Source organism: Eurypyga helias, unplaced genomic scaffold, assembly GCF_000690775.1.
Source record: "Eurypyga helias isolate BGI_N326 unplaced genomic scaffold, ASM69077v1 scaffold11857, whole genome shotgun sequence".
Classification (NCBI taxonomy): Eukaryota; Metazoa; Chordata; class Aves; order Eurypygiformes; family Eurypygidae; genus Eurypyga; species Eurypyga helias.
This window is the reverse complement of record NW_010259837.1, coordinates 55,845-66,556: the sequence shown is the minus strand read 5'-3', so window position 1 is coordinate 66,556 and position 10,712 is coordinate 55,845. Positions and strand designations below refer to the sequence as shown.

Here is a 10,712-nt window from a genome sequence, read left to right as displayed (position 1 = left end):
TGGGTACTGTCTGCCACGGTGGCCCCCCCGTGTCAAGGGCTCCTTTTTACTGCGCTGACACCACGTCCAGGCTGGTGAGGGGTTGTGCTGCTGGAGGGCATCTCCTCTGAGACGCCTGGGGTCTTAGGGTACAGACTGCTCTCCTGCTTTTTTAACATCCTCCCTGCCTTTCGCACGGTTCGTGTCTTTCTACGTGCGCAGGACAGACTGGAACGGTTTATACGGTTCCATATGGCTCTTTGAACCCATATAAGAGGAATAAATAACATGTTCAGTTTTGCGATGAAGAAAGAGGGAGGAGGCTAAGCCTTTGGGTTATTATTTTATCCCATTTTTACTTTCCCCACAGGAAAAACTGCTTGATGACACTAGCTAGCAGCTGGCCTCCTAGTGATTCATAAATAACCCTCATTCATTCATCTTACTAATTAAAAGAAGAACCAAGTAAATGGCAAAACACCGTGTCTCAAAGCGACACATTCAGCCAATATATGCTACTTGGCTTTGTCTGGTGGCTTGTTTTCTCCTCATGTTGTGTCTTAATCACACTCGGGCCTTACACCACACACAGGTATACAGGCATAATTCTTTTTCCTTCTGAATCATCTCGTGATCTTATAAGCAAAGTTATGAATCTCTTCACAATATTGCATCTCAGTACTCCCAGGTTTAGTCATAGATTGGATAATAGCAAAGCTAAGGCATAATGCAAAGCAATAATGGAATATAATACAACTGGCTGACAGCAGGCCAAAACACCACGCTCATTTTTCTAGCATATCTGTGTGGAAACTTCCACATTGGCTCCTTTTATGATAATTGAAAGAGAAGGACGTGAAACTGTATTACCAATTTCATGCTTTCCCATTTCTGTGTGGCTCCCTGTCTAATCTGACTTCAGCCTTTCTTGACATGTGGAGTAGATATCGCTTTTCATTTACAGTATCATTTTCCTTGAGGAAAAGCTTGATCTCAACAAGATTCCGCAGTTTATTATTGCCTGGGCCTGTGGAGCTGGTCTCCAGTTCATATTGACCTGTGCATGGGAATATTTTAATTTATTTTTTTTAAATATAATAATTCCTCAGGTTATTGAGAAGAAGTCATAGAGGAGCTGCCAATCAAGAGCTCTATTATGACTGGCAATCCATCTAAGAGGCTTGCCTGGAGCGACTGTGAGTATTTTAGGACTATTCTTGCATAGACACCATGTTTTCCTGGATAACTTCCACTTTCATTTGCAGCATTGTGGTGTGCATGCTGCTAGCTGTGTACAAGCCGTTCTGAAGCTGTGCCAGTCTCACCTGTGCTGTGTATGGGGTGCTGTGCTGGCCTTCCTGCTTTTTTGGAGGAGGAAACTGGTAGTAACAGTTTGAGCGACTATGAACAGTGCTTGAGAAAGGCCAAACAGCTGCAAACCTTTACCTGTCTCTCGCTGGAGTTAACATCTGTCACTGCTGCTTCTGTATGGAGCAGAGGAAGCGGACTGGTAAAAGGTCAGCCTCTGCAGGCATGCCAGCCCAGCGCCCTGCTTGGAGGACTGATGACTCTGAAAGCTGGTGCCAGCCTGCACCACGCAGAAGGCTGCTGTCACTGAAAGATGATTTCTGAAGATACAGTCTCATTTCCTTTATGTATAAGACTGTTCCTCAGTTAATATCTAATTAACCTTTGTAAATAGGTCAGTTGTTATAATATTTGATCTTATCAGAACTCTCTGCTCGTATTCCATACTAGACTGAAAGTTATTTCTTAGTCATTAAATATAGAAGTACCGTTCTTTCTATTTTGGACTGATTTGATCCATGCAGTACATTTACAGCCAGCTTACAGTCCATGGGGGACTGGGATACTCTAGATACTGCTGATGCTGTGGAAGATGGACAGAAATATCAAAAGTCCACGGAAAATAAACTTAGATACAGCGAGGGTGTTTAATGAACTAGTGCTAGTTTAGCTCATGCAGAGTATTTTGGGAATGAACAGGAAATACCAAAGCCCTCCTAGAATCTCTGTGCTGGGGAACAGAGGCATTACTGTTGTCATTGCTTCCATTTCTGCCTCAACCACTCTAGGCTGTCTCTGCTGCCACTTTCAAGTGGAGCTAGCCCAGCCAACTGTACATCAGTGCTGAGATACGTTTGTTGTTCTGTAGAACTTAAAATGAAACTGGACCTTCATGTCCGTGATTTCCTGGGCACGCACATGATCCATCACAGCCTGGATCAGATACTGCCCATGATTTCCTGTGCATGCACATGATCCATCACAGCCTGGAGCAAATACTGCCAGAACCATCATTTACACTTGAGGTAAATGATGTGAGGAGAGGGAGTTTCACCAGCCTTGCAATAAAGTCAGGATCTGCTGCTGGTGCTGCTATTGCTTATGGCAGGAGTTCAACATATAATTGTTAAGAAATCCTTGTTTCTTGCATAATGCTTCGAATAGGTATGTAGCGATGGTCTGACAACCTTTGAATGCCTATTATGAGTTTGGATTCCCAAGACGTAGTAGTGATGTCTTTGAAGCTGGCAGAATCGACATTTGTCAAACTGGACTTAGCTGTCAGGGCTTGGATTTCAGCATACAAGAGACATTTTCTTTAATAACTTGAAGTAAATGTATATGGATGAATAAACAGACAACAGCAACTAGATGTGCAGGACTGGAAGCAGCTTTGCAGATCAAGAATGTTGTTCAGTGTAAAACAAGAGGCAAGATATATGTCTACAGAGTACCACAGTAAAGAAAGGAGACGATAGAAGTGACCTGTTTAGTGAAAGTATAAATGTTGTGTTTGCCTCACTTCTCTTTACTACAGATGACTTTGATTCAAAGCACAGACAAGATCCTGAAGATTACCACAAGGCCCACACGCAGAAATCAAAAGAAAATGAAAGGAGAGTGGCAGTCAGTCAGTGGGACATGGATGTACAACCCCTCATTTCATCTTCAAAATGGCTTCAACTTCATGGGCTCAAAAGAAACAAATTGTCCCTATCCCACATTTTGTCACAGATTGGATTCCAGCACAGGAAAGGTATAAGAAAAATCAATAACAGAATAATAAGACACACACACACGCGCACGCAACTTTGAATAGTGTATAAGATCGTGCTCATTTTGCACTCCAGTGTAGAGAGGAGATTTTCCTGTTGTCTCTTATGATAATTGCAGAAAGGGAACCTGTATCCACAGTTGCTGACCTTGCCAGTTCAGGGAACTATGGAACTCCACCTCCTTTTGATCTGAAAAGGACTTAATATCTGAGAAGGGCTTTCCTTACTGAACTGTACAGTTGCTTTACCCTAGGCTTCAGTTCAAATCTTCTCCAATTTAGCTATAGCTGGGAAATAACTCGTGCTGCTGAGACTGTTAGTCTTTTTCCTCAAAAGAACACCTCATCAGATCCCTGTCCTTTTTTAGATTGCAAATATAATGTATGCTGTGCCATACATAATCTGTGATCTACTATTTGTTCATCAGGGCTAGACAGCCTGCTTGGGAACAGTATATTATTTCCAGGGATCCAGCTTTAAGGAAGCAGTTAAATTTTATTAAAGTTCAGGCTGCTTTTTGTGCAAAGTCAGGCTATAGAAAAATGTTCCTTAGCAATTATCTGACAGCTGGAGGGGAAGAGTTTGCTGATAATTATTAATCACTGCTGTAATAGTGCTTTGCAGAGCATGGTAAGATATTCTTTCCTTTGAAGAGCGTGCTGCCTGAGAAGGAGGAATTGGAGGGTATTGCAATTGTTCTAGGATGCAATATTGCAAAATTTTGGCTGGCATGTGTCCATGTGGCATTCAAAGATCAGTAGGGCAGATCTTGAAATCCTGCATGCTGTAGATGAAGAAGAATCTGTTAAGCAGGGTTAATGTTATTACAGTGTAATTTTAGGAGCAGAATGTACTAGTTTAGCAGGGCAGCATCCTGTACGGAATAGCTGCTTGGTGACGTTAAATATTCCCACCCCTAATGTTTTCCTATCGGTGGAGATCCTGTAGAAGATTTCTAGCTACTGAAAGAGCAGAGTGCAACCTTTTCCTCAGTTGCACCCACTTCTGCACCCATTTAGTTGTGTAAGAGAACAGCATTATCTGTACCAGATTTTGTATTTTGTTTGACAGACAAATATTTGCAAGTCCTGTTGTGAGGTAAATGGAAAATACAGCAGTTTAAGTGCCTAAACCATTCATTTATTAAAGTCCCATGTGGCCTTTTGGCCTATAAGTAATTAAATGTGATTTTTTTCCACACTTCAGACTAAACTGGCAGGGAGCAGTAAAAGCAGGGCTGCCCTGTGCGGGGACAAACGAGGCAGGATCCAAAGGGGACCACAGCTCAGGCAGTGCCTGCACTGACCAGGACGCAGCTCTGCAGCATTTAAGCACCAGAGGCAGAGCAGGGTGCTGCTAACAGTCACCACAGACAGTCCCAGACAAGGGGGGTAATCAGCCAGGTCTACGGGCCAGCCAGGGAGTGCAGCCAGGAGTAGCAGGTGATGGAGCCAGAGGCAGTACTGGAGATAAGGCCACAGCATAGATCTAAGAGCCACATTCAGGAGACAGACTTGCGACAAGACTGTAATATAGCGCCGAGAGGTCTATCCAGAAGAGAGAACTAGCAGAACTTGAGACAGGTACACCTACAACACAGCTAAAGCAAAGCCTGGGTGCCCAGATCTGAGAGTCCAGCGAGTGCCCCAGGTGACGCATTACCCAAGGCTTGTTGGTGCCTTCAGGGCCCCAGCATAGACATAGCCAGAAAAAATTGTAAACCAAAAACATAATTAGAATTTCTCTTGAGTTTCTTAACGTCAAGAGTTCAGTACAGATGCATGTGCAGCACACGTGGACAGTATGCACATCAACCTGAAAAACAGCCGCCTGAAGTACTCCTTATGATTAGCAACTTGGTCTTCTGTAACCTTTGCCGTAGATTATGTGACCACCTTGGGGAAACTTGTGGCATCCCGGTATGCAGATGGCCTGTTTCCTCAATACAAGAGAGCACAAGATGGCAGCGTGTATAACGTAAGTGTGACTGACTCGTGGTAACTTCCCTGAGCACCTAGAAGTTAATACCGCTGTAGCAGAATGGTGAGGCTAAAATGTCTCCCCGTGGCATAAAATACTTATTTTCTTTATGTGGGAACTTTATCTTTTGACTTTTTTTTTTCTGTTTTGTCAAACTGTTAGTGATAACAATCAGAGAAGCTAGATACCTTTTTCTTTTTTTTTTTTTTTACCTGCAAAGCCTTACGCTCTTGCCTTGGTGCAGTATTGCAGTAAATCTTTCCAGACAAGACTGCAGTTTCTAAGCAACATTTACTCTGTCCTGAAAGAGGGAACACTTAAAAAGAAGATATTCAGACGAGTTAAAAAAAATAAAATCATAGTCAATAAAACAAACGGGGATGCTGAAATAAGAAGACATAATGCGCTGCCATTGCCGATGCAAAGCGCAGCTTTGCTTAGTGCCAGCGGGTCACAAAAGGCTCAGCCTACTCTATAGAGACAGCTAGCTGGATCTCTGCCCGGGCTCATGTTCTACGGAATGTCTTAGCAACAGCTGCTGGCGGCCCCATTGTTCGGAGGATGGATTCTGATTGAAGAGATACACATGTGAGCCAGGAGGGGAGAGAGTTAATTCATAAAGGATTTTACAAAAGCAAGTGGCTTGTCATATTTTCTGATAACTAGAGTCCCTTCTGAGGCACAAAGCTTAAAAATGGGAAAACAACCATTTCATGGGGCCTTTTCTCTCCTTTTCCCCCCCTTTAATTCCGTATGAATTATCTACTATAATACCTTTTGATCTTACGGCATACAGGGAGCAGTAGGAAAGACATTTCTGGTAACATGAAGGTAGCAATGCCACTATATGAGATGTGGTGAGATCTCATCTAGGATATGATCCTATATTGGGTACAATATTGTGTACAGTTACCACAGGTTGAGAAGAAGCAAATCAAACCAGAACTGGTACTGGGAAGAGCTAGTGGGATGAACTGCAGCGGAGCATTGAGCTTATGAGAGGGCTTGGTTGATGTTGATGTATGTAAGACTGAAGAAGACAAACAAAGGGAAGCATTAGTGCAAAGGCAAATTACAGGGATAGGGAAAATCTACCATTTCCTATGCTAAAAGGCATGTTAGTCCAAAAATAAATGGGTATGAACTGCCATGAGTAAATTTAGGCTGCATGGTCAGAAGTTTGCCAGCCCTCAGAGAAACGGGAGTCTCGACTGGACATCTACAAGCGAAATTGTGCAAGGAAACAGCTTTATTTTAAGATTCAGTTGAGTCTGTGTGGTGCAATAAGCTTCTTTGTATGAATCTGACTGTCATAGGAGGAAACTGGATTTTCGAAGTGCTCCATCCCAGGCCTACATTCCTTTGGCACACAGCCGAGACTCTATCTGGGAGGCACGTTACAGGGCCCTAGCTGACATTAAAGAACAGAGAAAAATACAAATGAGAGGAAGAAGTGTGCAGGCTGATACACAAAATATCTTCTCCTTGAGAAATGTTCTTATTTAAAAACATTTGTATCTCCAAGGTTTTGTACTTAGTCCCAGAAAGGTAGTTGGAGATAGCAGGTAGCGGTAAATGAGCTCACGTGGTTCAGAGATGCTGGGGGAATGTCTTTACTGGAACCTGCGGTGAATTTGTAAACCCAGAAATTATTTTGCACGGTGAACATGTATACATATATTCACAAGGAAGGTCTGCTGATTTTCATTTTATTAATGAATCTATTTTTTCTTATTTTTCTGATATGCTATGGGAAGTTTTAGTTGTTGGTTGCAGTTGCCTCAACTAAATTTGCCTAAGCAGCTACCCTTAAATAGTTAAGCTGTAATGCTGGGCATTGTTAGTGAAATAATGGTACAAACAGGAAACTTTTTACGTTTTCCTTTCAAATGCTAAAGACAAGGTGGAGAATGAAGTGCCCCAGAACCAGACCATACACTCCCTTGTATCGCTGTACAAAATTTTAAGAGCCAGTCAAAATTCTAGTATGAGAAGGTACAGAGTTTCTATGTCCTTGTTTGTTAACCCATCTGCTCTGCAGCCCTTTCTACATTCTAGCCTGTGTTCAGCTCATTCTAATTGCTCCAGTCTTGAGACAGACAAGTCAGACAACCCACTGGCACTGTCCCATGCTCGTATAAAAAGATTATGAAAAGCAATTAGGACAAAATGCAGTGTCTCTTCTATTATAGCTTACATGCATTTGTCAAGTATTTGCTCTTGAAATAGTGGAAGAAAAAAGGGTTGTTTTCACTGCTACCTTGGCTGGCATATCTGGCACTTGCAACCCAGCTATTGCAGCTGTGCTAAGCTTGGGACTGCATTTGTATTATTTGTTTTGATGTTCAATTTCTTTCTCTCCCTTATTTAAATAAAGCTGACAGCCAAAAAAGAACAGATTCTTCATTTTGTGGATTGCCTAATGGGAGCTATTGAGCTATATAAGCAGCGAATGGAATGGTTAACCAGCGAGAGCCGGCAGATATTTGGAGTGATTCAAGAACGGTGCATTGTCATTGTTTTGGGTTTTGGCACTGCCTCTCAACCTGAATTTGATCGATGTCGGGATGCACTGTCTTTGGTACTTCTGGAACAGGTGACCCAAATTGCTAAATTCAACCTCATTTGGTAAGCAGAAAGAGTCATAGAATCATAGAATGGTTGGGGTTGGAAGGGACCTTTAAAGTTCATCTAGTCATCCCCCCTTGCAATAAGCAGGGGCATCTTCAACTGGATCAGATTGCTCGGAGCCCCCTCCAGCCTGACCTTGCATGTTGCCAGGGATGGGGCATTTACAGTCTCTCTGGGCAACCCATTCCAGAGCTTCACCACATTTTTTGTAAAAAACTCCTTCCGTAGGTCTAGTCTGAATCTACCCTCTTTTAGTTTTAAGCTGTTACCCCTTGTCCTGCCACTACAGGTCCTGCTAAAAAGTCCATCCTCATCTTTCTTATAATACCCTTTATGTATTGAAAGGCCTCAATAAGGTCTCCTCAGAGTCTTCTCCAGGCTAAACAAAGAAGTCCGTGCCTGCCCATTGCTGGAGAATAAAAAGGAGTCTCATATCATATAGACATGTGTTTGGATAATATGCTTTCTGTAGTGGAAATTGTCTTGATTCATGCCATGGTAATATCTATAGATTTTCCACCAAGTTTAACCCACAGCCATGCTGAGCTTGCTATTTCCATTTAACAGCAGACCGTTGTTGCCCTAAGGAACAAATAAAGACTAACAGAACCTAGATACTGATAGATGCCTTCTACAAGTGTAGCAGAGAAAGCCAGAAAGACGGGGGGACTTTACAGTAGCAATAACGCTGTTCAGGCATCTAAGTATTACACGGTGAGAACAGCGGGGTCCCATCTGACTGCGTAGGCGCTCCTGTGTCTTTAGGCGTTACAGGTTTCTGCCTTACAGCTAAATGTACCCTCCCCCGAGTGCCATAGGCACAGGCATAGTCATTTGTATTTCTATAGATTTCCATGGTCACAGAGATCAGTAGCAGAACTAGGAAACAATACTAGATTTCCATAACAAAAGACGAGTGCTTGTTCCCTAACATGAGTAAACGAATTTGGGTTTAGTTGCAAATAGAAGAATAGGAGCAGCTATTCAAATTTATATATCTTTGCACAAATTCTTACATATGCATAAAGGTTTGAAGCTAGGGTTTGGGTAGATGAATGGTATTTTGTCACTAAAAAAATGAAACACAGATTAGGTCATATAATTTTAAAATTGGTTCCTCAATGATAGCTTGCAACTACACTGTGATTCTTAAAGTTCTTTTACCCAAGCTTTGTCTTACAGATTTTATTCTGGTGCTCCTATCTTAATTATCTGTAGCTTGTGATACAACTGAGATTTGAAAAGTAGAAGAAAACTTCCATCGCTTTTGAGGAACACATAAAACATTTTCTTTAAAAATTATCTGCAAAGCCAAGTCAAAATTGAGGCACTGTAATTGTGTTCATCGATTAGTTTGCGCAGGAGGGAGACAAAGGACAATATACCGTATAAATTATTACTTTAAAAGAATCTTGGAAAACATACTTGTCTTTTAGATTTGCAGGAAACTCTTCAAAACAGTGCTTGATGTGATGTCACAGATACTGGAACGAGTTATTTTTTTATTTGCTTTTTGTCTTTTTATGTACAAATGCACAGGCATCCATGCACATGCTCATATACTTTGCACTTCTGTACTGCTATTAAGACTAAGGCCTTTGATCAACTAAAATATCAAAAATCTTAGTATCATAAACTTAACTTTGATGGGTAGATAAAGATCAGCCCTATTAAAAAAAGAAGTGTGTCAGTTAAAATGGTCTGACACAAAGGTCATGCAACAAGTTATGGAAAGAGACCCGGGGAAGCCAGATCTTTTTTTCATACACATATTTTAAAAAACTGATTGTGTTTTTATATTAAAGGGAGATGTGAATTAGGAACTGTTTTTAAAGTACTTCAGCTCTCTTGACGCTACTTTGACAAAAACAGTTGTCTGTCTCACAAAAAAAAATCTTATAAAAATTACAGCATTTATCTAAGGGCTTTATTTTTCTTCTTCTATTTCAAGTCTAGATTTAAGTACCTGGGGTTTATTTTAAATATTACTTAAGTATGTAAAAGAATAATAACAATGGTAAAGCTCCACTCTTTTGTTCTGCCAGCTTTATTCTCGCTATTTCTGACGTGTAGTTAATGTCATTTTCAGGGCTGCTCAGGCTCTTGTGAAGTGGCAGCAGAAATCTATTCCTGTGTCTGAAGATATTGTAGAGTCTGCTGTTACGTGGCTCTGGAAGCTCGACCGTATGACAGCTGCCAGCCATACCAGCTCTGCTGAAGCCCTGCTGGAAGCCATGAGTGATGAGGCGGTAAGCTCATACATCTTTTCAGAAGCCTCAAGTAAATCCAAGAATATTCAGTGCCAGACTGGCTACTGTGATTTGCCCTGATGAATATTGCGAAGATAAATATTAATGATGGCATTTGAAAAGGTTGTTTTTTGGGTTTTTATTTTCCCCAAGTAGAGCTGCATACTATGTTTACTGATGGCCTGTTTATGTAAATGTACTGTATTTTGAATGCAGAAACTTGTTATTTTCTATTCTAGAGTACACAGAATAAGTAACATATTCAGTCATTAAGGGAAGGAGAAAACATCTTCCCTTCCACTTTCTTTGCCATGTATGTTTTTCAGGGCTTCCAGTTGGTGAGAAAATTGTTAGTATCAACATTATTGAAGACAGGGAAACCTTTTTTATTTTGTTATGTATCCAAAGTGATCATGAAAAATTATATTTAAAATCCAAAATAAATAAAATCCAAAAGTACAGAGATTTTATTGAAGCATTAACTCATGGTAGAGGTATGCAAATCCTTTTTCACCAGCCCGGTTATAGCTAGAATTTCTTCCAGGACAAGAAAACAAAGTATTGCTGCAATTAAATTCTGTCTGTTTCTAAATGTACCGTATAACTTTACTCATTATAGCGGAGTCACAAGGCATAAAACATATATGCCATCATTTGAGCTAGTCACTTAAAACTTGTGTTGTTAAAGAAATATTTTATCAAATTTGCTTACACTGCACATTTGTTTTGGTTCCTTAGCACCCAGATTTAATGGAAAATGGGGCCTGCTGTGTGTGGACTAGAATCATTG

At 41.0% G+C, this 10,712-nt stretch overlaps 1 protein-coding gene across 1 annotated transcript in view; it reads left to right on the top strand.

Moving 5' to 3' along the window:
• Positions 1-1,135: 1,135 nt before the first annotated feature.
• Positions 1,136-10,712, top strand: part of VWA3B (von Willebrand factor A domain containing 3B) — a gene marked incomplete at its 3' end in the record, with an annotated part of 64,141 nt that continues 54,564 nt past the window's right edge. Inside the window, 5 exon segments of the mRNA XM_010154787.1 lie at positions 1,136-1,175; positions 2,825-3,043; positions 4,945-5,039; positions 7,420-7,670; positions 9,763-9,922. Of these exon segments, the coding sequence (XP_010153089.1) occupies positions 1,136-1,175; positions 2,825-3,043; positions 4,945-5,039; positions 7,420-7,670; positions 9,763-9,922 (765 nt within the window).